This window comes from Scylla paramamosain, chromosome 26 (genome assembly GCF_035594125.1).
Source record: "Scylla paramamosain isolate STU-SP2022 chromosome 26, ASM3559412v1, whole genome shotgun sequence".
NCBI classification, from domain to species: Eukaryota; Metazoa; Arthropoda; class Malacostraca; order Decapoda; family Portunidae; genus Scylla; species Scylla paramamosain.
The window spans coordinates 10,152,678-10,179,102 of NC_087176.1; the positions used below are offsets into that span (position 1 = coordinate 10,152,678).

At 40.0% G+C, this 26,425-nt stretch overlaps 1 protein-coding gene and 1 long non-coding RNA gene across 24 annotated transcripts in view; one reads left to right on the top strand and one right to left on the bottom strand.

The window, feature by feature from the left end:
* Positions 1–12,006, bottom strand: part of LOC135113721 (uncharacterized) — a 92,871-nt gene extending 80,865 nt beyond the window's left edge. For 20 of the 23 annotated variants that reach the window (XR_010274957.1, XR_010274951.1, XR_010274958.1 and 17 more), the window contains exons 1-2: positions 11,865–12,006; positions 2,346–2,383 (exon numbers count right to left, since the gene is read on the bottom strand). Coding sequence is in view for 3 of the 23 variants with exons in the window: in XM_064029247.1 (XP_063885317.1) it covers positions 2,346–2,383; positions 11,865–11,990 (164 nt within the window). In the remaining 20 variants the exon portion in view is untranslated. Of the gene's footprint in view, positions 1–2,345; positions 2,384–10,264; positions 10,403–11,864 lie in introns of all 23 variants that reach the window. The other 3 variants (XR_010274960.1, XR_010274963.1, XM_064029246.1) reach the window with 3 other exon arrangements.
* A 356-nt stretch (positions 12,007–12,362) lies between these two features.
* LOC135113910 (uncharacterized) lies at positions 12,363–23,616 on the top strand. The gene is made up of 3 exons (XR_010275113.1): positions 12,363–12,432; positions 22,732–22,777; positions 23,086–23,616. It is a non-coding gene; the product is annotated as an uncharacterized LOC135113910 (long non-coding RNA).
* The last annotated feature ends 2,809 nt before the right edge of the window (positions 23,617–26,425 follow it).

Here is a 26,425-nt window from a genome sequence, read left to right on the forward strand (position 1 = left end):
GTAATAGTATTTTGCTAGCCATGCAGTACTTTTATCTTTGTTTACTTTATTTTGACTTACAATGACTAGTTTACGAGGCACTACTCAAAGCGACATGCATGCCCACTGTATAATATTTCATACATATACGTATATTAGTGCGGTAACTGTAGATCATATTTAAGCTTCATAAAGTTATATTAAAGATTAACAGAGAGAAGAAGATAGTTTCTCAAACAGAGTGACGCCTGACAGGAGCAGACTCAGCGATGAAGTTGTTAGTGCCGAGTGCATAGGCAGCCTTGAAAACAGGATTAGGGGGATGAATTTATGGATAGGAATGATACGTGGATATTGTTCATTACTCATTTTACAGAACTGCCCCTTGTAGGTCCGCCGGCTTGGTGCAGCGCCCCCTACTTACGGTCTGCTGTTCTAGTGCTGCACTCCTCATTCAAGGAGAAGGAAGGAGCATCTCGACCGGCTCTTTTTTTTTTTTTTTCTCACATGTGGAAACGTTATAATACACATATAGCAGGATGAACGCATCGCATCTTCCTTTCCTGTGTTCCTTCCTGTGTTTTATGGCAGGGATCAGGTGAGAATTGTATTAGCACCAATGGTACATAAGAACATAAGAACATAAGAAATAAGGGAAGCTGCAAGAAGCGACCAGGCTTACACGTGGCAGTCTCTGTAAGTAAGTCCCTGCAAGTCCCTGTAAGTGGTAGTAGGTGGACTTGTGGTAATAGCAATAACAGCATTTTATTATTATTATTATTATTATTATTATTATTATTATTATTATTATTATTATTATCATTATTATTATTATTGTTGTTATTATTATTATTATTATTATCATTATTATTATTACTACTAAGCAGCAGCAGCAATGATCCTGACGTGAGCATATAGATAAAGGCGTTCATCACACATACAAGCCATTAGCCATTAATGAGTTGGGGAGCTCATCGAGGCATTACATATTTAATTCATCATACACTCATGAAACTATGTAATCTTTGGGACGACTTAAGAAAAAAAAATACATAAAAACTCAGGAATTTCGGTTTTTTTTTTTTTTTTGTCTTTTTCTTCAAACACAGCACATTTTTTATTTCCTTTTCTGTGTTCTTGGCTGGTCTCCTTCACGCCTAGAAAAAAAATCTTATACCATCAATTAATTGCGAGTTTGAGAGATGATCGCATTATGACACACAATATTAAAAGCATTACATATTCGAAAGGCTGTTCTCCCGGGCCGTATGAAAAGAACAACAAATAAAAAGACATGAATTACTTATATCACCAGCCATTTACAAGTTTGGGAGGCCGTAGTTCAGGCTTAATGGCAATGGATTATAGGGGGAGACATGATCAAGGCATTGTGTTTATCCCGCGGTGAGGGTGGCGGAGAGAATTAAGGATTATTTTTGAAGCAATTACCAGGGGCAGACGACACAGAGCCTTGTTTACAGCCGCCACACCCACCACTGCGCTGAATAACACTGAGGTATACCTGAATGTATCCAGCCAATGCATGTAAACATATAAACATTTCCCCTCTAGGAGTTAACCTGAGTTTTAATAATAACTGAAAGCGGGTTTTAATGTTACAGCGACCATACGCGTCAAGTGCAAGTATACACATACAAACCTTTTTTTCTCCAGAGAGTCAAGTATGAGGTAAAAATTAAGAATAACACATGTTCTCAATGCTCTGTACCAAATGCATCTCTATCCATTATACGACATAAAAAAATGAATAAATAAAATAAAATAAAAAATCAGAGCATAGTGAAATAAGGCAAGCAGCAAAAAGGCCACCAAGGCTCCACGTGGCAGTCTCTGAATATAGCAAACATATAACATCTACTCGTATGCATATGTCATCCCTGTCAGTTAATTAATCTACGCTTCATTTTTTTTTACATATGAAAATGCATGTTGTCTCGTACGAGCTCGCTATACAGTCGAAATTCACCTGCTAATAAACATGAAAAGTCTGAAAACCTTTTGCCTGGATGAAAACTGGCGTCAATGTGCTGCGTTTCCTTGGGCTTTAATAAATGTTTAAATGTTGAATGTTGAATCGAGTCCCTAAAGTTATTGTACCCCATGTATAAAGGGAATACATGCACGAATGCCTTACCATACAAATCAGACATTACGGTTCTTTTATGAGATTAAAATTCAACTAACCGAATAAAGCGAACAGCAACCAACATGTATAAAATCAATCCATTCATACGTATACATAAATAAATGTTTCCTTTGACACGTCCACCATTACGCGCTGCACATCATGAGATTAACATTTAGCTAAGTTTAACAATAACACGTCGCTGTTTATCCCTACTCACCGGCGCCAGCTCGTCCCACGCCCGCGTCCATCCCGACTCTGCAAAATGGGAAGGGAAATACTTTATAACAGCACCGTTAGTTGATAGATTTGCTCAATATGAAATACTACGAGAAAGAAAAAAAAAAAGAATGTTGATAAAATATAAAATAAAAGTTATCACCCATTTAGTACATTTACAGTAAAGGGTAAAAATATTCTCATGTACGTTTCTTTCTCTTTTTCTTTCCTTTACTTCCTTCTCCTATTTTTGTGTGTGCCTGGGGAAACTTTGCCGGCAACATTCACATTTTATCTTATTGTCGGACGTGTGGTGAAGAAAGTTTACGAAGAAGCGAAGTAAAGAAACACCATGCAGCTCCTTAGACTAACGCAAGGCAGAACCGACACGAAAAGGGGAAAAAAAAGAGAAAATAAAAGAAAGGTAAGCAAGAGCAAAGTAAAAATATGACATTCGATAAAAGGGAGGATATATGGATACCGAATTCCCCCTCACCACCACCACCACCACCACCACCACCACCACCACCGCCACCACCACCACCGCTATGGATTCTCACTCACAAGGCACTAGTGAATACATGGAACGCCCTCGCTAACCATCTGTCAACGTCCAGTCCTCGCCAGCATCAACATTGTGGATGAAAACGAGAACCCGAGAGCCAATTCTGTACAAATACCTTAATTATAACTCGGAACTCAGAAAAATTCACTGCATATATATAAAAGAAAAAAAAAAGAAAATAAGAAAATAATGTAATTGCTTAAAAGTAAAGGAAAAGAAAAAATAAATCAAGAAAATTTTGCAATATATAACACTAAAAAAAATAGAAAACTGAGAAAATACAGTAAACAGAAAATATAATATGGCATACAGTAGGAAGGAAATGCAACTATCATAACAAAACACTGTAAAAAAATTCAAATAAGCCACACTGAGATGAAGATGACATGAAATACAGCAGGAAAAAAAAAAAAAATACAATAAAGAAAAAAGACCCAACAAAAAAACAAAAATAAAAATAAAAAATAAATAAGTAAAACAGAATAAAGAAAATCCCACACAAAAACAGAAAGGAGTAAGACAGACAGACAGACAGACAGACAGACAGACAGACAGACAGACAGACACAACACAACACTCCCCATTCTAGAACCAGTACTTAAAATCCATAAACCAAAGGAATCATAACCCACACATCCATTTCAGTCACAGGCGAGGATAGCACAGGCCCTGAATAAAAGTTAAGGACGAGAGACAAGTCGCAGTGCCACAAGGGAGTTGAGTGGTAGCCATCAGTGCCAATCACGATGATGGCACCTCGCACCACTCCCTGCTTTTATCCCCTCGACTTTTACCGCTGCTACGAAAGTGGATAGGGAGAAAATGTAAAGGAGGTACGGACAGACAGAAGTAATGGAAGAAAATAGAAAAAAAGTGAAAAAAAAACAAAGATGCGAATGTTTTGTACTGTAGCTACGAAAGAGAATAGAGAGAAAATGTAAAGGAGGTACAGGCAGACAGCAGTAATGGAAGGAAAAAGAAAAAAAAAGGTAAAAAAAGACGAGTACAGAAAGATACAGTAGCAATAGAAGGAAATAGGAAAAATATGAAAAGCAAACACACAGGCATAGAAAAATATAGTGGGAATGGAAGGAAATTGGAAAGAATGAATGAAACAAAGTAAAAAAAAAGAAAGGAGAAGAAAATGTAAAAGATGGACAAAGATATAGCGGTAATGGAAGGAAATGAAAAAAAAAAATGTAAAATAAGAACGAAAGGGAATAAGGAAAAATTGTAAAGGAGGTACATTAGATACGTATAGCATCAATGGCACGAAATATTAAAAAAAAAAATAATAATAAGATACAAGAAACCTTCACAGTGGGTACGAAAAAGAAATAGGGAGATAGGAAAACAATAAAAACGAGTATGAAAAAGCGCTCACAGTGGTTAAGGAAAGAGAGAGAGAGAGAAAAGAACAGGTCAAAAATGGGATGCAGCGCCAATTAACACAAGGATACGAAAAAAAATAAATAAAAAAAGGAGAACAGCAAAGATATGAGAAAGAAACTCATAGCCATTAAGAAAAGAAGAAAAATAGGTACAAAAAATGCAGCGATAACGATATGGGATAGAAAAATAATAAGCAAAAATATCAAGAAGAAATGGCAGCGGCTATGAAAGGAGATACGAAAAAGGAAGTAAAAAAAAAAAAAGAGGAGGATATTTCAAAATTGAACGAAGAAAAAAATGGGAAAAAAGTAAATTTATGAAAAAAAAAGAAAAAAAACTCACTGCAAGAATGGAAGCAAAGATCAAAAATAAAGCAAAACAAGTAAAAATACAACTACTGCCAATGACTGAAAAATAAACACAAAAAATGAACCCTAACAGTACTGCCAACCCCGATATACGTGGACCAAGGCGCAGTGCATCAGAGCGTCCACCAAACCAGTTACTTCTTAGGTTACCAGTGGGAAAGAAGTAACAGAGCAGCTGATGTAAATATTCTAAGGTTATACCCAACTTTAGTCAGGCCGCACCTAGATTACGCTTTGCAGTTTAGGTGTCCTGGACGTATATAAGATAGAATCTGTCCAAAGAAGCGTGACTAAGGTGGACCAGGAGCTGGAAAACTTACCTTATCAAGACAGGTTAGATCATCTTTAGCACCAATCATCGGAAGGGCGTAATGATATGACTAGTGCCCACAAGCTTCATGCAAACCATATTTTTGACGGAAGAGGAGAGGAAGAAGAAAAGAAAAAAAAATTAAAGGAGATAGATAAAAATACGAAATAAATTAATAAAAAAAGTACAGAAATAAGGAAACTGGTTAAAGGACTCAAAATAGATATAAATTACATTCCATTTGGCAGGGACCGGTTAGAACTCGTACAAATGGCTGTAAACTAGATAGGTAAAAACTGCTCATAAATATCGTCTGCTAGATGAACGGAACAATTAAATTAAGTAAGATAAGGATGAGGATTTCAGATGTTAAAGTCTTAAGTGCTCAGGGGCCGACTTAAGCGAGCCATCTGGCCTTCTGCAGTCTCCTTATTTTCTTGTGTTTCTATGTTATCTTTACGAAAGTTTAAGAGAAAGAAAAAAAGTGAAAAAGAAAAATAGATATAAAAAAAAAGGAGCCATTATAGTAAAATAAATAAAGAGAAAAGAAGTAGAAAAGTAAAGCACAAAAAACTCCTAAGCAACAGTGAAAATTCAAATGTGGCAGATAAAAAAAGTAAGAGCTAAAGATGTAGACGAAAAAAAAAACAACAAAAAAAAAACGCACCGACAATGGAAAGAAGAGAAAGAAAAAAAAACAACAACTAAGAACAAAGGAGATAGATAAAAATACGACAGAAAATAATAAAAAAGTACAGAAATAAGGACGTCAAAAGCTAACAAACTACAAAGGGGACTTGACTTTTCTTTTCTTCCTTTCCATGTAAGTATCTAAAAGAAAGCGGGTGAATTAACGATGAGAAAAAGAGTGCTGGTGAATTTTTCAATGAGGAGAAGTAACCGATATCTTTCAAATGTTGGAAAAAGGAGAGAGAGAGAGAGAGAGAGAGAGAGAGAGAGAGAGAGAGAGAGAGAGAGAGAGAGAGAGAGAGAGAGAGAGAGAGAGAGAGAGAGAGAGAGAGAGAGAGAGAGAGAGAGTGTTAAAATTTCAAATCTTCACTTATTCATACACCACCTTTTCGGAGACTACAAGCAACACCTTCAGCCAATATTTAAGGCGTTTTAAACTCCCTACAGAAAAACACCTTCCAACTTCTCTGGCCCTTCAATACCATCCCTTCCCTCTCAAGCTGCTGCTCCCCACGAACCAAATCCAGATATCAATTAGCCAGACCGCCTCCCATGACACACACACGCCTCTGAGCATCACTTCATCTTCCGCAGGGACTCTTAGGCGTGGTTATAATTCATCTTGAAACGCTACACGGATTTGATTTATTTATACATTCATATATTAGTTTATTTTACGTTTTTAAGCAATAACGACTGTAGGCAATTAAGCTGTTAACAATGAGGATTCTCTTTCTTTTGGCAGCTTGAATGGTCGGCCTCTGACATTTGTGGAGGCTTAACTTGTCCCTCATCACCGTGTTGGCGCAGTAGGATTTACAGTGACGCATTTACAGAGGGTCGTGTCATCTCCCTTGAGCTCCCGGATGAAGTCACCGTCAAATATGTGGTTGGCATGAAACGTGTGGGTATTCTTTGGTTACTCAGCGATGACTGGAGTGGTCAGCTTCTTCTGTAGGACTAGTACTCGGGTTAACGGTATCACCACATCCGGGCCATCACCACTGGAGTGTTTCATTCAAGAGTTAAGGCGATGCGTGGATAAAAGAGATAAGTAGACGGGAAATAGAAAACGAAAAAAATGATAATAAATAAATAAAATAATAAGTGAATACTATATAAAAACATGAAGGAATGGCCTGCGTGGGTTTACAAGTTACAAATAAAGGGAAAAGTACGAGAGAGAGAGAGAGAGAGAGAGAGAGAGAGAGAGAGAGAGAGAGAGAGAGAGAGAGAGAGAGAGAGAGAGAGAGAGAGAGAGAGAGAGAGAGAGATACAAAATCCATAAGGTGCTACATGGTTTTATCGTAGACAAAGAAAACAGCGTAGAAGACAAAGAGAGTGAAAGAAAAAGCTCCCATCTGCTTACAAGTCATTCTAATAGCATTTCTCAAAACAACTTCCCCTTATTAAACTGGGAAGTGCGTTTTAATCAGGTCGCAAACGTAACTTCGACCTAATTTCCCTCATTGTCGCACAAAATACAGATGCAATTATGGCGTGGCTTACCCTGCAGCGCTTCGTTAGGGGGGGAATGGAAAGGGGAAAGCACGTTACTGCCGCGCCCTCACCCTGCCCTGACTCAGTGTGGCGATCCGGCTGGCCATGTACAGTCTGCTAGCTAAGGGCGTGATTGATATGCCAAGATTAGGAGGAATACGTGAGGGGCTCAGTGGCATATTGCAATGAGGGGGCTTGTTTTTGTCCTTCTGATTTGTTTACTGCTGTCTGTATGTCTCTCTGTCTGTCTGGCTGCCTCTGTCTGGTTGCGTGTTTCTCCCTGTGGGTCTCTCCGTTTGTTATCTGAAAATCCTATATTCAGTATTTCTGTGTGAATACTCATGACTATAACCTTTGAATCTTAGTGATCTATTTTCAAACGTAAGGTTATTTTAATGTTTCTGCTTCTGGGTCACATTTAATCTTCACTTCATATATTTTCTCAGCACCTTGTATTCCCTCTTTTGTTCTGTTCCCTGATCTCTGTTTATTGAAGTTTACGTTTATTTACGTTTACGCCGTTTGCTGTTTCATTTTTCATTGTTGCTGTACCTGCATCCTGTTCCGCTGTGTTTTTCCTTCTTGTGAAATTTATAATATATATACATGTAAAGACTTCAGTGTTTTTACTTTTCTTCCCTCTTTTTCTAACATATTTGCACATACACTTGCATGATGCCTCATTTCCAATCTCCCCCTTTCAACAACTACTTCTTCCCTCATCAAACGTTTTTCCTCCGATTTTAAGCAGAAATATTTACACGTCCACGTGCCTTACTTTATGCACTCTTGGATCCCGTTAGCGCCATCATGCCCCTCTCCTCCCAGCTCGGCCGTGAGTGCTGGCGTAGCCTTTAAAGTCATGGTATCGAAATGGACTCATGTTATGTTTACACCCGCGTCGTAAATTTGATCGTCCTATGAAGTCCCTGGCGCACACAGCAGTTTCGCGGCCTGGCCCTCGACACTAGGATGGAAGATACAGCGTGATAAACAACATAAAAGGGATTTTTAGTAATGGTGTGTGTGTGTGTGTGTGTGTGTGTGTGTGTGTGTGTCGGTATTGCACCTCCTCCACTACCGCGACCAACCAGGAGCAATGCCATTTTCTCTCTCTCTCTCTCTCTCTCTCTCTCTCTCTCTCTCTCTCTCTCTCTCTCTCTCTCTCTCTCTCTCTCTCTCTCGATTACCCACCCTTCCTTTCCCTCATTTATTTTTTTTCGTTTTCACCTCTGCACTTTCATTTCATCTTCGTTGCCCTTTACATACGTGAATCTATACATTTCCCTCTTTCATATTCGCTTTCCATTTTACTGTTTATTTCAATCCCAATTTTTACCACGGCATCTTCGTTTCGTTTTGCCGGCATGCTCGCCCACTCCATAAAGAAGGCAAATAAAACACGGGAGCAAATTTATCACTCGTTCATGCGTGTTTTACCAGTTTGGTGAACATCAGACTAAAAAGCTCTCCTTTCGCTGGAAAAACGCTCACTCAGATGAAAAAATTGGTCACTAAAATACATCGAAAGGTTTATATATAACGAAAGTCTAGTTTGAATGCTGGGATGAAAAAAATAAAATAAAAAATCGTAGAAAACCTTGTGAAAAGTATTGAAAGCTTAAGCTGAAGCGTGTTCGTCTGTACAACATTAAAAGCTGTAAAATATTACGTAAAAGAACTGACCTTTATTGAACCTTGAACGCAGGACAGAGAGAGAGAGAGAGAGAGAGAGAGAGAGAGAGAGAGAGAGAGAGAGAGAGAGAGAGAGAGAGAGAGAGAGAGAGAGAGGACAAATATGCCATGATGATCAACATGGTAGGCTGCATCAGATCACAGTGACAGCTGGGCGGAGATTAACAAGTCCCTAAGAGAGCTGTGCTGCTGGTGTGGGCGATCAGATGTAATTGTCCCAATGTTTAATATTTCCTAAAGGATCCCCAAAAATCTAAATAAGGGCGCACACAATGAATGTTGGATTAAATGAAAAGAAAAAAAAATAAAATAAACTCATAGCAAGACACTAAAGAAATTTACTAGTGATAATAATAAACGAGGAAAGCACACCAGTACACCCAAGGCAGCACATTATGTTTGAGAACAGCACACCTAAAGATCCAAGTGTCAGGAGCAATTTGTGGATGGAGTGGGCGTGACGAGGCTCCTGGCGTATACAGCTCAGATAATTACTTTGGTTTCCCATGTGGATTCCAAAAGTTTTCAGTCATCAGTATCTTCATTAATAATTTGTACCCCGTCGCCGCCACCAGATGTCGAGGTGGTGCATTAATAAGGCGACTGGTGACACTCTTTGGCATTTAATAGTGAATAATATAAGAAACAAGGGAGAGGATTGCCTCGCATGCACGCTGGCCCTCCCACGACTCCTCTCAGTGTTTGTTGGCAAGGTGGCCGCGGGGTGTGGGCGACACTTCTTCCACCCAAAAGGTTTTCATCCTTGTCTCCTTAATGTCCTCCTACAAGCATCTTCTCTCATCTCCAATTCCATATTTTCAGTTACCGCATGTTTCTACCTACTTTAACAATTATTCTCTACTAGCTGTATTCATCTTCACATTACCTACCGTTTCCCAGCCTAACTCTGGTGTTCACTATTTTTCCCCTCATCCAATTTTCTTTTCTTTTTTTTTTTTTCACTGCGTTAGCAGCTCACTTCTTGTCTCATTTACTTTAACCAACATCACTTTCTTTCTGCATATTCTCCTTTTTCTTGTCGTGTGGAGTTCACGTCAAAGTAATGGTGCTAACAACATTACAGACGGCGTCAGCATAATCCTGGATGTGTAGCCTAGTTCTAATCCGTCCCATTTGTTTGTCGTTTAAAGTTAAACTATACAAATGTCAAATATTTCTATCTAGCTTTCCATAATCTTTATTACTGAGACAGCAGATTATGCATTAATGAGACGATTGGTAAAGCGTTTTAACCTTACGTAAAAATAAATAAATAAATAAGTAAATAAAAATCAATACAAAAATGAGTAAATAGTTTAATTTGAAAATAGAGATGGTTTGAGGAAGAAATCACCTACACTATCCTCTATGTAAGAATGAGAAAACGTCTTTCATCTCACCTGGTGCTCAGAGCAGAGGAGAGCTACGTGAGGCAAGGTTAAGGGCAGGTTGCTATCCTCCTGCCCGGCCTACACCACGCCCAGCTCGCCACAGCCTCTCGGGTGACACGCAGCGTTCATCACCAATCACGTGTGTCACTATACACAAAAAATTAAGTCAAAACGTGGAGATTTCCTAGGCCTTTCACCTCACCGTGCATGGCGTCGCTGTTTACCAAGGCTTCGTTCGAATGCGATGATTATTGACTACAGGCCAATGTTTTATGTATTTTTTCTTGCTTATGCTGCTATGTTTTTTTTTTTTTACCATTAATTTTATCTTTGGTAAATAAATCTATGATTTAAATCAGTATTTCCATAAGAATAACAATCCCCAAATAAATAACTCGTGTCGCTGTCATGGGGACAGAAGGATACTTAGGCAGCCTACGCGCCTGAACCCATGCATGCGGTACGCCTTAGGAACGCCACTTACGACTGTACTGTTAATAATGTACACACACAATATGCATTACTTTATCATTTGACACTCAAGTCAGCCTTATTTAGCAGTATTGATCATTGCTGCCTTTGAATATAGTACTGATAATAATAACTATCAGTAAAGTGTACCGCATGCATGGGTTTCGACAGTGTTGATGAGGTTACCAGAGTACGATGCTTTCAGTCCTCCCTTGACAACGACTATAGAAATTCAGACGCAGTTGAGACACAGCGGATTGCAGGGCTACCAACATTTACTCGAAAACGGAACATTACTTTACCCATATCTACCACAATTACCTAATACTTGATCTGAGTAATACTAATATTATTTTTTTTTCAATAATCATGGGTCGTAATCGGCAATAATCAATGAACTAGCTAAAAACTAGACTCAAAGAATTCTTTTGTACAGTTGGCTACTTGCAGAACTCACTGTGGAGACATCTTGGCCACCGAAGTGTTTGTGTTCGTTCCTATTGTGCTAAGTGTTGCGTTTTTAGACCACACAAACTTATCCCGGAACTCTTGGCCTCCGTGTGCGATGTGTATCCTTCTGTAGATTCCCAGTACAGTGAAAATAGACAAGACGAGGAAAGACATTCATCGCCAAGTTCTCGAAGAAAAATGTAAGTTTCATTAAGCCGGTCCGTCTCTTCATGTAGTCATGTAACACTAAGGTTTGTCTTAATACATAAGGAACGCGAGTTACCGAAAATGACTTGCCAAGGGCCGTACCAGGAGTCAGGAAAGTTTAAGGTCGAGGGTAAAAGGGAAGGTAATAAGCTGCCGTATTCCTTCCTTTCGTCCGGTCACTATCTGGCCCAGCCTCGCCGTGACTAGGCTGCCTGGTATTGTTTGTGCAATGGACATACAGGTACACATCAGTCAGGTTATCATCTAGAGTCCTTTCCTAGCTTATTACTGGTCTACTTTCTTCTATTCTTTCGCATATACTTATAGATACACCTAAAATGTAAATATAAAGTGGGTGAGAAGTACTCTCTTCCCTCCAAACAAACTTGAGGGACACGTGGGAATGCGGGTGTTTTGGGTGGGGAGAAAGTAGCAAATAATTCACTGATTCATGATTAAAAACTCAATATTAGACAATTACCTTACACTTGAAAATCTTGATTACCGATCCGTGGTTGCTGAGAAACCCCCACAACCTTCCTTGTTCTTGCAGAATAATATCGAGATCAGCCAGTGACACAGCACGCCTGCCACACGTAGCAGCCATACTTGAAGTGACCGGCGTTGATGCATCATATAATGCAGTGCATATTCTAACTCCCCTGTTGCTTCCTTCCAAGACAGACACCAGATCATCTCGAATCAATTATTTGAACTCTGGAATCCTTTTTATTTTAATACTAAATATACACTGTATATATACACTGGATCCCAAATTCATTGTGTATTCAATGCACTTATAACGTGCGTGGTTTGACGTTTTAATACAATCTGCGCAATCCGGAATTTACTCCTCGGCCAATAAAAGAGCATCGCTTGATTGGAATTTGGTATTATAAATTTAGAGGCGCATGCATTCTGTCTGTCTGCCTGTGAATTCTTCCCTTTATGAAGGAGAACATACAATTGTCTCTTGGGCATTAGCTGGGTGTCATGGCTGGCAAAGACCTGCGCATCTTAGAATTGGAAAGAAATACGATATTGCTGGTGTAAGTATGCCTCACAGGCGCATCATTTTACGTCTACGGGGTCAGTGCAATGCATCATTTAATATAAGGTCGCCGTAATACTGAAGTTTTAATCATAAATAAGTGAATTGTTTCCTTTCTGGGCATGGAGGAATGCCCACCCGCATTCCTCCATGCCCACCAAGTTTTTGTTGGGTTGGAGGGAAGGGGCACTTCTCCCCCACTTTATATTTACGATTTAGGTGTATCTAAAGGTATATGCGAAAGAATAGAAGATAATAGACCAATAATAAGGCCGGGAAAGGACTTCAGATTGTACATCACAGTGTGAATCTCTTAATTTTCAGTATTGTATTGCTGTTATCGTTGTTGTTTATAAGCTGGGCGGTCTTCCCTCCTCGCCAGGACAGGGTTTTCCCTTTTTCCCTCTCACTTTTCGTCTTGAGCTGCATTGTATTCCAGCAGACAGTGCACGTATAAAATCTCAAGGTTTGATCTCACTGGAAATACAGATTGTAGTGAAATATAAAAGCCTTGGCAGTGCGGGGAGAGGAGCAGGGGCTGTGTTGGGGCTTGGGGCGACCCTGCAGGTGACGCCGGGAAAGGTATATAAAATCAGTTCCCTAGTGAATTTATTGGTTGTCATCCTCCCACAAACACTATGACATGTTCATATCCATTCTTGTTATCCTCCCTTTATCATTATTCCTTCATCGTTTCCCTGTTGCCAGTGGTTGGCGTCAGGTACGAAATGGAAGAGTGGCACAGAATATTATTACATTCATGCCTGTAAAAATTATGACGCTTTTCAGTGTTATTTTACAAATTCGCCATCTGGCAAAACGAAAAGTTCGGATGATTTTGTGAGGGTGAGAATATTTGTTTTGTGTATATTGTGTATTTACGTTTTCCCTCTTTGCAAATATATATATTTTTTTTTATTCGTTGCGCAATTTCATAATGTTCGTTAATATCTTTTGTTTCACCACTGCATGGTTTTCACTTATTGAAGGCCCCTGTATTTCACTGTGTGTTTATTTCTTTGGTTTTGCTCAATCAGGGATAAGGCTTCATCCACCTTGATCATGCTTCAGTCCACACAGAATGCACTTAATGCCAAGGATTACCGAGAATTGCATATTATAGCAGGCAGATTATAGTTTTATCACCCATGCTGTTTTATTACAGTATTCTGCTTTACTGGTAAATTAAATTGTTTGATTAAAATGATTGCTTTATCAGTAAACCACTCGTACCGCTCTTCTAAACAGGATGGAATCAAAAGCTTTTCGTCTCATCAACTCCTCTCATCTGACTGACTGTCTTCAGCCTCTTTCTCATCGCCGCATTGTTGCATCTCTTGCTATCTTCTACCGCTATTTTCATGGTATCTGCTCTTCTGATCTTGTTAACTGCATGTCTCCCCTCCTCCCGCGGCCTAGCTACACAAGACTTTCTTCTTTCTCTCACCCCTGTTCTGTCCACCTCTCTAATGCAAGAGTTAACCAGTATTCTCAGTCATTTATCCCTTTCTCTGGTTAAGTCTGGAACTCCCTGCCTGATTCTGTATTTCCACCTTCACATGACTTGATCTCTTTAGGGAGGAAGGTTTCAAGACACTTATCCTTCAATTTCTGATTACCGCTTTGGACCCTATTCGGGGACCGGCATCTCAGTGGGCCTTTTTTTTTTTTTTTTTTTTTTTTTCTTTTTTTGCCGGTGTCTCTCCTACATAAAACATAAATAAATAGATAAAATAAAAATAATGACTCTAACCTAGTCTGCTCATTGGATAACGCTACTCTACTACTCTACTACTCTGCTGCTGCTGCTGTTGCTGTTGCTGCTGTTGCTCTGTTGTAAGCTGCATCATCACTACCTGCACCAACATGATGATAATAATAATAATAGCAAGATAATCATACATCAGTAGTGGGATGAGAACTGTTGTATTAAACCCTAGTAATATCTAAATAATACTAGCGTTGTCTGATGACGGCTAGATTAGGTTAGGTTAACTTTAGATTCATTTAGTTCACCAACTTAACTGTTCATCTTTTTGTACAGATTACGATTTTAAAAGACATCATATTTCGCTGATAAACACTGTGTCTGGAAATCAGTAGGCATTAGTAGCATCATCAAAGTGATGGTGTTTGATTGTTCTCCTTGCGTGGCCTGCTCACAGTTATCCCAGCACACCAATGCAGGCAGCACTGATGTAATTAATTAATAAACAATGAGTCTGCTCTTGAACTGAAATGCAAGGATAACAGTGAGGAGCCCACGGAGAGCAAGCAAACACCACTTTGAAAATGCCCATCAATTTCAAGACACTGACTCTCTATTTCTCAGCAAAATATGATGCTTTTTTTTATATAGATAGCTGAGTGACCCATTTACTAGGTGACAATTTTCCCCTGAATCACCAACGTACAGCTTTTTAGACACTCATACTACAGTCTCGTAAATGCATAGCTTTGTAACAAAAAGACAAGAACAATATCTCTCTCTCTCTCTCTCTCTCTCTCTCTCTCTCTCTCTCTCTCTCTCTCTCTCTCTCTCTCACCAACTCTGTGTTCATCCATTTCTTTCTTTCTTTTAGTATAGTTCTGTGAATGTTAACAAAGGAAGACCACGGCGGTTAAAAAAAAGTTAATTGGTATCATTACACGATTTCCAAAATGCTATCAGGGCACAAAACACGGATGCATTTCCGACACTGCCGCTATACTGATGAATGCCGTGAAGTTTTGAGTTCAACATCCCGCTATGACTACAAAACAACCACACTTTTCCTCCCGGTAGCACGAAATCCCTGTTATCGCGGCTTGCTAACACTCTTGCCAGGGCAGACTCGCGGCCACTCGCCTCACAGATTAACGAAGAGTTTTTTACGGAAAATAAAAGGTGTTCACTACCATTTTGTGCTGGGAACGTGCGCCTCGACATGGCAAAGAGGAAAGTTTAGAAAGAAGGGACAACCTCTCCTCTCTCTTTCCTGTCTTCATCCCTTCCTTCCTGCAACCATTTCCTCTCCATATCTCTATTCCTTTATTTCTCCCATCTCCTTACGTTATCCATTCTAATATTCCTCCTTTCCCTTCTTTTATCCTTCCCCTTCTTTCCCTTTCATTCCTATTAATTTTTCCATCCGTTGCTCCCATTCCTTCCTTCCTGCAATTATTTCCTCTCCATACCTCTATTTCCCTTCCCTTTCCCATGTGCCCTTCCTCCTTCCCTCCCTCCTCCTTTCCTTTCTATATTTAACCTTATCTCCCCTTCTCTCCCTCCTGTCAATCCTTCCATCCTTTGCTTTCCTCCTTCACCTTTCACTCTTCTTCCCTTCCTCTCTCCTTCCATCCTCGCATCCTTTGTCCATTCCCTCCTTCACCCCTCCTCCCTAGACCAAGCATTCCTGGGACCTTTGTGCTCCTCCTGCCTTCCTCCTCTCCTTCTCTCCTTTTTCTCTACCTCCCAATTTTTGTCCCTTTTCAGTGGTGGTCTTTCTCTCTCCTTAAGTGCATATTTCTTCATCTTCATTGCCTCTCTTCCTCCTCTTTCTTCTGCAGTACCAGTTTCTTTCTTTCTTTCTTCTTTCTCTCTCCTTTCTTTCTTCTTTCTCTCTCCTTCCGTACCTTCGTCAGTAGCTACCTCGCTTTTCACTCGTTTTTTTCAGTGTTTCTCTCCCTCGTCAGTTCCTCCTTCCCTCCCTCACTGTGTCTTGTACTTTATCAACGTCTTCTTCCCTCTCCTTTTCCTTAGTGCCTGTCTTTCCTTCCTTCACTACCTCCCTCTCTCTTCACTCTCCCTCTAACACGCCCCTTCTTTCTTCATTTCCTTCTTCAGTCCTGCCTCTCTTCTGAAATGTCTCTTTTTTTTTCGTTTCCTTTTATCTTTCCTGTGTGCGTTTCTCTTTTTCCGTTTCACTTCTGGAATGGCTGTGTGTGTGTGTGTGTGTGTGTGTGTGTGTGTGTGTGTGTTGGGGATTGAGTGGGTGGGGTGTGTGTCAATCTTTTTACTTCGTTATTCCTCTCAGAAGTAATTGGCTTAAGAAATTTTGTGTAAGTGACTCGATACGCTCAGATCTCTTAAAGTACCCAGTTCATGGTGAGATTTTAATTATTGTGTCTCTTGTATGAAAGGTGTCTAAGCTTCTTACGCCTGTGGGTGCATTTGTCTCTCTCTCTCTCTCTCTCTCTCTCTCTCTCTCTCTCTCTCTCTCTCTCCTTCCTTTTCCTGCCCTGTAATCGAAAAAAAAAGTCAGGCTGAATGTTAGAGTCGTTGTGATGAATTTCAATACCCAGTGTGTAGGAATTGGGCAAATAGTGTGTGTGTTTTATTTGCGTTTTGTTTTGTTTCTGATATGAATTTCAATTTTTCATATTAATTTGTTTACGTGATCATTTTTCTAAACGTTTTGACCTTCACCTATGATTTGAGCAAAGAGCATCTGTTTGTGTATGATTCTGTTGGTTTGTTTTCGTTCTTCCTCATGCTTTAGAAGATCTGCCCCTCGTTACTGGCGTGGGAGCGTGTGTTTGCCTTAGCTTATTCTTATATTTTAGTTATTGGTTATTTTGTACGCCTCACCAATTGTGCTCGTTCGTTTTATTGCGTATGTGTTTTATTTGAGTATAGATTTTACCATTTTTTCCTTCTTTTTCCTAGATACCACTTATTTAGTTATCTATTTATTTTACATGTATTGATATCTACCTATTGTTCTCGTTTTGCGCTTCAGTAACCGTCTCTACACGCCTTCATGTGCTAGGTGTGACGCAACGATCGTATTCTGTATTGATCAGTTGATGTATCTTAATCTTATCTGTGGGTCATCTGAGGCAGAACGGAGGGAGGGGAAGGTGTTGGTGTCATAGCATTGCAGATCAAGGGGTTGGAGTGAACAGGCAATGCTTGATATAGTGGATCAGTGCTTAGATAACAGGGGAATTACTAATCTACTTGTTTTTATTGGATTAAAGAAGTGTGTGTGTGTGTGTGTGTGTGTGTGTGGTGCTCTTTCTTTGTTTCTCTGTCGCAGTCTCTGTCTCGTCTTGTCTCGCTTTGTCTCGTCTGGTCTTGCCTCGCCTCGCTTCGCTTCGCTCTCTCTCTCTCTCTCTCTCTCTCTCTCTCTCTCTCTCTCTCTCTCTCTCTCTCTCTCTCTCTCTCTCTCTGAATGGTGTGGACGTAGTACTTTTTATATGAGCAACACACTAACATACTACAGCATAGGAATTCAATAGACTAGTACAAAGACGCATAAAATTGGAATCAAGCAGAATTACGAGCGTATGTACTGCCAGGCTAAAATGATTCAAGCTAAGTTATGTAGGCCTTGTAACATTACCAATCTATATAATTATGATGTATGTAGGTGTGAATAGCTAAAGGTTACGGCCAGCTTTATATAGATTTGAATAGATAAAGGTTACGGCCAGGTTCACCAATAGGAACACGAGTTATGTCACAGATTAACGTGTGAAAAAAGTCCTGCATACCAAACGTGTTAATATTTGAGAGCCTCCTGTGATGGAAATAGCTTGGTATACAATATTCATACTCCTCTTATATTCACAAAGCAGTTTGGCATTGCAGGGTATAAAGACCTTGATCACGTGGAGTATTTCTTCATGAGAGGCCCGAGTGGGGAAGGGACAGGAATGAATGGCGACATCACTGGGAGGGTGGAGGGACTTGAGCATTCACTGGATCAATTGTGGAGGAGGGAGGGAAGGAGTCAGGACGGAAAAGTGGGAAGGAGGTGCAGCGTAGAAGCCAGACGGCGAGTGATATCAGCAGTTTTATTTGAAGACAGGGTGCTGTGGAATTTCAAGTGAAGACAAAGAATAATAAGTTCAGTAACGTGCTGAATTCCCGCTGTGTTTAGTGTTTCCCTGAACCTTAACGCTTTCACGGTGACATGCAACAGTTCGCGCCACTAAAAGCTAAGTATGAAATCTTTATAAACACTTGGAAGAAAGAAAGGGATGAAAAAAAGAATAGATTTTGCAATTTCTAGCCATTGTAATGTTTGGAGATGGCTGTAAAACGAGAAGGAAATGTTACAGAATGGCTAGTGATTAGAGGAATGTATCAAATAGCAGTTAGTAGGTTAAGTCTTTTGATCTGCTGAGTCTCGCTATAAGACCTGGCAGCTGATGGTACTTAGCATTTAGAGGACTTGAGATTTAGAAGTGATTGTGATATGTTACCCAACGTCTGACCGTGACTTTACCATTCATACTGTGAAGGATTTTCCCTAAGAACCTGCCAGTGTTAATTCTTTCCCTGCTTGACAAATATTTTCCTGTATCCACCTATGACTTTAGACAATTATGTGATACAGTCTTTTAATTCTGTGGTTTAGAAAGGAAATTTAATCTTGTCTTTCTTTTTGCCTTCCTGTAACCACGGAAACATTTTTTACTGTGCTCTTAATGTTAGTAGAGGAAGACCACAGCAGTGAAAGGGGTTAGAGACAACAAGTGAGAAACAGATTGGATGAGGGACCCAAGAATTAAAGGGACATATGGCAAATTTCGTTTTAAGACATTGAGACCAGAACAATAATAAAAACTTGAACATAATAGTGAGATAAACTTTTTTTTTTTTAATTTCAAGGAGTGTAGCTAATGACATAAAAAAAAAAAGTATAAATAAATAAAAATACGTGTTCAATATGCGACTCCCGAAGCATATTACAGGAGGTTCCAAAATGCTACAATGAGAACGTAATGAATATGAGAGCTGTTTTGGTGGTGGTGGTGCGTGACGTGATGAAGGAAGGATAAAAATAGAATGAGGAATGATGAGAAACGAATATAGCAGCGGAATGGTGATGGTTATTACACTACGCGAGGAAGTGCAGGAGGTGAGACTCTAGTGTGTGGGTCACGGGATGAGGAGAGATGAAAGGCGTGTGGGAAATGGAGCATTGAGGTGGTGGCGAGCAAAGACGAGATGGAAGGATGACATCAGGCAGGACACTAAAGAAAAAGAATGTTACAACAGATGACAATGGATACACGCGACCGGCATCTCCCTAACAGGAATTTCTCACCTTCATTTTTGTCAGAGAGTAGTATGACAGTTGCTTGTGTTACCGGTGGCTGTGCTCGTTAGGTCTCGGTCTTGCTGTGTAATGCGTTAAGCTCATGGCGAAACTAAATCCATCAATACATCGTGGGAATCGTTTGTTAATCTTTTGTTCGTCAGCATCAGGAGTGTATTATTTTGTTGCCTGCGTTGACTTCCAAAGCTTGATTGACTGTTAATTATCGCCGCAGCAACAGAACAATATCAGCCTGCACCCGTCATGTCCTCCCCTGTGTATAAAGGTTTGCAAAGGAAATTGTTGTGTGAAGTAAATATTTCATGGCAATCCCTCGAAAACTTTTGATGTTCATGACAATTTAACTAAAAGGGTTAATATTAAACTACGCAAAGGTTGAGCGGTACACTTCACTCTTATACCGTGAAGGTGACTGGGTATTGTTGCTCCTTGCCTCTTTGTTCAGAGAAATAGGTTAGCAAAGGCCATTGTTATAGTAGGTAAATATTTCATAACAATATTTCGAAAACTTTTTAATGTTCATCACAATAAAAGTGCTCAGAATAGACTAGGCAAAGGTTGAGCGGTACACTGTGCACTTTTACCGTGAAGGTGACTGTGTATTACCCCGTGACCCTTTGTTCAGAGAAATAACATGCTGCAAGAAGAATTCAGTAAGGTAATGGAGCCTCAAGGATAAACTTATGTAAAGACAATGCTATATAGACCTTCATAGGTGTTTACCCATTCAATGACTGGTTTGCCAATGACCAATAAGCAGGTTCCGGGCCGCTGAGCCGTGACGCGGGCGGCACATCGTGTGTCTTACGCGGAATCGAAGTATGTGGCGTGACGGTGCAGCATGGACGAGTGATGGTCCGTGTCAGTAAGGTCAACCGGAATCGACTTGGGGTCCCGGAAGTCCGTTAGCTTTAAACTAACCATACATAAGCTCACTTGATGTAATTTAATGTAACGTAACCTAACCAGCATGTCCTAACCTAACATTACCCACCTCAAAAGTAGATGCGACGTGGTAGGCAATGTTAGGTTACGTTGGTCTAACTAATCTAACTTATAATATAACCTAACCTAATATGGCCTATCTCAAAAATTAGCTGGGATGCTGTAGACTATATTTAGGTTAAGTAAAGTTAGGCTGACATCTAACTTAACTAAATTAACCTAACCTAACCTAACCTAATCTAATATGTCTGATCTCAAAAGTAGCTGGGATGCTGTAGACTATATTTAGGTTAAGTAAAGTTAGGCTGATTTATCTAACTAAACTAAATTAACCTAACGTAACCTTACCCTCCCCAATATTGTTGCAGGTGGGTAATTTTCACGCGATACAGCTACACCAAGATAAGGAAGCACTTTCAAGGTGAAGCAATTAGTGGCACAGGTAACGGTGTGTGGAGGAGATCAATAGGACTTCCTTTCATGGGCGTAAAGTGGGTACCCTCCTTTCCCCACCTTCTATCAGACGGTTCCCCCCTCCCCCCGTGCTCCCATCCAGCCCCCGGCCGGCCCTCAGCCTCAATGGTTCCCTGATGGACTGCCGCGCACACCAGTCACGCTCAATATTCCCCAATCTTCCCAACGACGAGAAAAATCATGCGTGGTAAAAGAGGTTTTGTCCGGGATCATGAAAAATTATTATATTGTATGTCTGAATAAATGGTGATCCTGCTGGTGGTGGTGGTGGTGGTGGTGGTGGTGGTGAAGGTGGGGATAATGGTACGAGTAAATAGTGGTCATACTGGTGGTGATGGCTGTTGTGAGTAGGTGTGGCGCTCATACTGCGGTGATGGTGGTGGTGGTGGTTGTGATGTGGTGGTGGTAGCGGTGGTGGTGGTGGTGGTAAAGGTACGGATGAATGGGGATCGTGGTGGGTGGTGGTGATGGTTATTGTGAGAGGCTGTGGTTGTTAAAGTGGTGATGGTGGTGGTGGTGGTTATTGTGAGGGGCTGTGGTTGTTAAAGTGATGATGGTGATGGTGGTGGTGGTGGTTATTGTGAGGGGCTGTGGTTGTTAAAGTGATGATGGTGATGGTGGTGGTTATTGTGAGGGGCTGTGGTTGTTAAAGTGGTGATGGTGATGGTGGTGGTAGTGGTTATTGTGAGTGTCTGTGGTTGTTAAAGTGATGATGGTGATGGTGGTGGTGGTTACCTACTAGTGCTGCTCCAGGAAGGCAAACTTTAATCCTTTCACGTATATATAACCTCGTGGCGCCAAAATATACCATTCAGTCATGTTAGCAACACTGTAATTGAACAGATTTGTCACGAGGACAGAATATGAAGTAGCACAAAATTTTCACTTCCTCTGAGATTTAATGTTGAGTCAGGGATTAGTTTATTTACAGTCCTTTCTTCCCGGTAGTTGATGTTTTAAAGCATATAAAGTAAAACCTTAATGGAGACTAAATAGAGTAAGGAAAAGTCTACCTTATTTTTCAGCGATTCCTGACTGCGGGGTACAAGTAATCAAGATAATGTCCTTCGCTACCAGTGCTTAGATTGTTTTAAGATATTGATGGCACGGAAAGCAAGATTTTATAACACACTAGTTTTATGAATTCGTCCGCTGAAATCAAAGTAAGGGCATCGCAAGCGAATCTTGGGTGCGTCATGCGTTTAATCACTTATCTGTCAGTCTTTAGAAGTAACTATTGTTTTGAAGTGTAAGTAGGAATCCATCAAGTAAACGAACCATCCCTCCTAAAAACACTCCCTCCCTTTAAGTATCAGTAAGAATCCATCATGTAAATGGACCAACACCAAAAAAATTTTCACCTCCTGTAAGAGCGAATCCTCCTCTATACTTGCTGCAATTGGACAAAAAAAAAAAAAAAAAAAAATGAATAAAATAAAATAAAGTAAAATAAATAAAATAAATAAATAAATAGATAAATAAAAATAAATAAATAAATAGATAAATAAAAATAAATAAATAAAATGAAAAATAAATAAATAAATAAAATAAAATAAAATAAAGTAAAATAAATAAAAAAATAAAATAAATAAATAAATAAATAAAATAAAATAGATAAATAAATAAATAGTTCTTTAGCATGTATCATTTTAAATTATCACATAAATCACTCATGGAAATTTTTACTTCCCTATACATTTATGATTGAACCTTGTGCATGTTACATTTAGCTAATTATTTCAGTCTTTTAGCGTTGCCAGTTGTTGGTGTCAAACAGGAGTTGTCAGTACAGTGTAGCTTGTCGCAAGGCAGTCTCCTCTTCTCAGGGAAACACTGTGACGCAAGCACGTAGGACCGCGGCGGCAACAGCTGGTGAGTGCTGCTCACCTTAAGGATGCAGTTTTATCTCGATTAGCCTTTTGTTTTCCTCAAGTTTCTTTCCCTAAGGGTAGTGGAGAAATCAGGTTAGAAGAGGAGAGAGAGAGAGAGAGAGAGAGAGAGAGAGAGAGAGAGAGAGAGAGAGAGAGAGAGAGAGAGAGAATTATATTATGTCAGTGATAAATACAAGGATATGAAGACTTTCTCATTGATAGATAAAATGATATGAAGAGTGTGTCGTTAATTGATAAAGGAACAAGCATATTACATGAAGGTATGTTTTTAAAATTATATAACAATAGGTGGACTCTCCCGCGCCCCCATCACGCCGACACCATGCAGCCTCACGAGTCTGGAGTTGAGGAAGCAATGTGGCGGACTGTCACTACGATGTCTGCGCCTGGCCGCCCATCCCGGTCGAGGGGCCAGAGCGCTATTCCCTGTCTGTTTTCCTTCCATTAACCAAAGTCGAGTTTCAAGCAGCATCGACCTTCCCTCTGCCGCCGCCCTTTCGAGTGTATCTGGGGCGGATCCAAATGCTGCCCATTCTCCAGGTCGTCATCTTGGGTTAAAGTTCCATTGTTATAAAAGGAAGAGTTGGTCCGTGACTTTGAGCTCCCTTAGTCTTCAGCATGAGTGTTTTCTTGGCTTTGTTTTGGTTATGTTAGCTTTGTGTGATGTGATGTAACTCTTGCAGTTCGTCCGTAGTGTCCATAACTCTGGCTTCTTTCATTTTGAGCTTGTTTTTATGTGCACGGCAAAAGTTTTCATGCGATTATGTTAACTTAGTGTGAATCGATGTAATTGTTGATTGAAATGAAAGGCTCACTCGGTGTTTTTGATTTCCTTAGACTTGAGCATCAGTGTTCTTTAATACGTAGTGTCACGGAAGAATATTCGCGGGTAGAGTTTTTTTTTTTTTGATGAAATTTACAAAGAAACGCGGGTGAGTGTATCGGTGACAGTGGGAAGTGAAGGTGGTGCATTTTTATAGGATATTGCAATGCTGAGCGAATGGTGGAAGAGTGCAGGTAAATGAGGACATGGTAATAGAAGAGGAATGCAAGAACGTATGGACACAAAAAGATAAGGAGACTGCTGAAGGATAATTGACCTACACAAGGGAACTCTTAAGCACGCAAAATTTACAATCTGTCATCGTCATCCATAAATCTAAACAACCTCCTCTTGATACTGTCTTGACTACTGTGCACTTGCTATGTTTATGCTCAATTTCTTCATTTTATTACCAATCTTATTCATTTTCTTCGTTCATTCTTAAATCTGAGTTTGTTTGGCATGTAAAACCTACGAAGCTGAAATGCTGCATCATATACATAATACTAGTTGATTTTCTTTGAACAAGACCATAACTTGCATGATATAAAAAGCAATCAAAATAAAAGTCACCCCTATAATGAGAGTGTCTTAGTGTGGCTTGCGTAAAAAATGGGCATGGTACTAAATTTTTAGCGGTAAGATTAACAACTTTAACGAAAAAAGGGTTAAAATGAAAGTCACCCTCATAATAAGCGTCGACACTGTAGCTTGCATTAAAAAGAAAAACTGCCAACATAACAATGGCGTTCCCCTTCACATGAAAAAAAGGGACGATGATAATTAAGGTGGGAAAATAATTGCCTGCTTTATTTGCAGCAATTTGGTGGTGTTTTTTTTTTTTTTTTTTTTTTGTGTGTGTGTGTGTGTGTGTGTGTGTGCTCATCATTCTAAATTGAAAAACATTAATCTTGGCAGCATTTCGGTTTGATAAAATGCGGAAATATACAAATTAAATATGTCAAGTAATTAATTCATGTCTGTCTAGGGAATATTTTTCTCCTCTTCTTTGTTAACCCACACTCTCCGCAGCATTCTGGTTCGATTAAATGTAGATATGAAGAAAAACACGTCAAATTTTTATCGCTATCTTATTTTGTGTTCATTCTCCGTGCGCTGCCACCACTTATGCGTTTCACAGTGCCTCATTCATTGCACGGATCATCATCATCATCAACACCAACCTATATAATTAATTGCAAACAGGAACACGAACCCTTTATCCAATTTCTAACTCAGAGAGAGACACAAAGAACGGATAGCCTCGCCATGTAAGTAAAGGGCAGAGAACAGAATAGCCAGGGCTGGAGCGAACGGTGGTGAGCGGCGTGGAACTGGTGGAGAAAGATAAGGGTTATTGCTGAGAGATGTGGACCAGGGGTGGAGATGGAGAGATGGACAAGCGTCATTGGAGGTCAGACGAGTGGAGGAGTAAAGGGAGCTATGGAGGGTACGTGGATTTGTGGAGCAGAGATGGAACTGGTGAAGGGTGGTTAGAGTGAGAGGGAGAGCATTTGGGTCAGAGGAATGTGGGGGAGGATATAGTGGAGGGAGAGATGGAAGGGAAGAAGGAAGCGTGTGGAATTTGAGTCTCGGACATTGATCTTACTTAGACTGGTAGGAAAAGAACTGAAGTGGGAGAATTGTTGTTGTTGTTGTTTTGTTGTTGTTGTTGGATTGGAATCAGGAACAATACTTTCCCGGAGATTGGGGTAAAGAAAGGACTGGGTGTGGCCAAGAAAAGAACTTCGAGGGACAGAGAAGGCTTAGTGACAGGGAGAGGATTGCGAAGTTGGGAGATTATATAAGAGAAACAAGTAAAGAAATTGGTAAGGTGGTGTACTTGGATTGTGGGGTAGGAAGATTTATTTATTTATTTATCTATTTATTTATTTTTTTGTGATCAGAGAGAGTGCATAAAAGACGAAACAAAAAGAAAGAAAGGAAGACAGATCTACACCACGGTTTGATGATGGAAGCAGATAAAGACGACACGTTTACCGTCATTACTCGTGGTATTAGGAATTGATAACACGTCGCAGGCTGTGTTGAGCGAGCATTGACTTATTGCTTCTTGCTGGCGCTCGCTGGCTGCCGCTGCTCCTGTCCTCTGTTCTGACAAATAGCCCAGCGTTGTCTGCCTTTATGTGACGCCCTCCCATTTATCATGTTCGGGATACACGGAAGTTAGGGACGTTTTTTTTTAGTGAGATCTCTGTCTATGGTTCGTGTCGTGCTGTCACCTGTTTCACGGTTTGGTTCTACTTGATCTTCCAGCTGATAGATGTTTATCGACTTTAGGTTACGTATTAATACAGTAAAATGCTTGATGATTAAGATACTGTTAAGTGAAATATGATAGAAACACTAATGAAACAACTACAGTCAAACACACACAGTTTATTACACACACACACACACACACACACACACACACACACACACACACACACACACACACACACACACACACACACACACACACACACACACACACACACACACACACACACACACACACACACACACACACACACACACACACACACTTGCAAACATACACATGCGTTTACTTGTATGGACAGTTATGCCACCCTCAACTCACTGATTGTTACCTATTAAAATTCTTCTGGGGTGACTTGGAATAGCCAGCACAGTTGAGTGAAGGTTAGAAAAGGCCTCTATTTTACAACGACCTAAGGAGAAGAAGTCTTGCTGGAGTGACCTGTGATATTAAAAAAAACAATCGGAATACGTGAATGGAAAATACTGGGGAATTGTATAGGCTTAGTTGCTGATAATGAT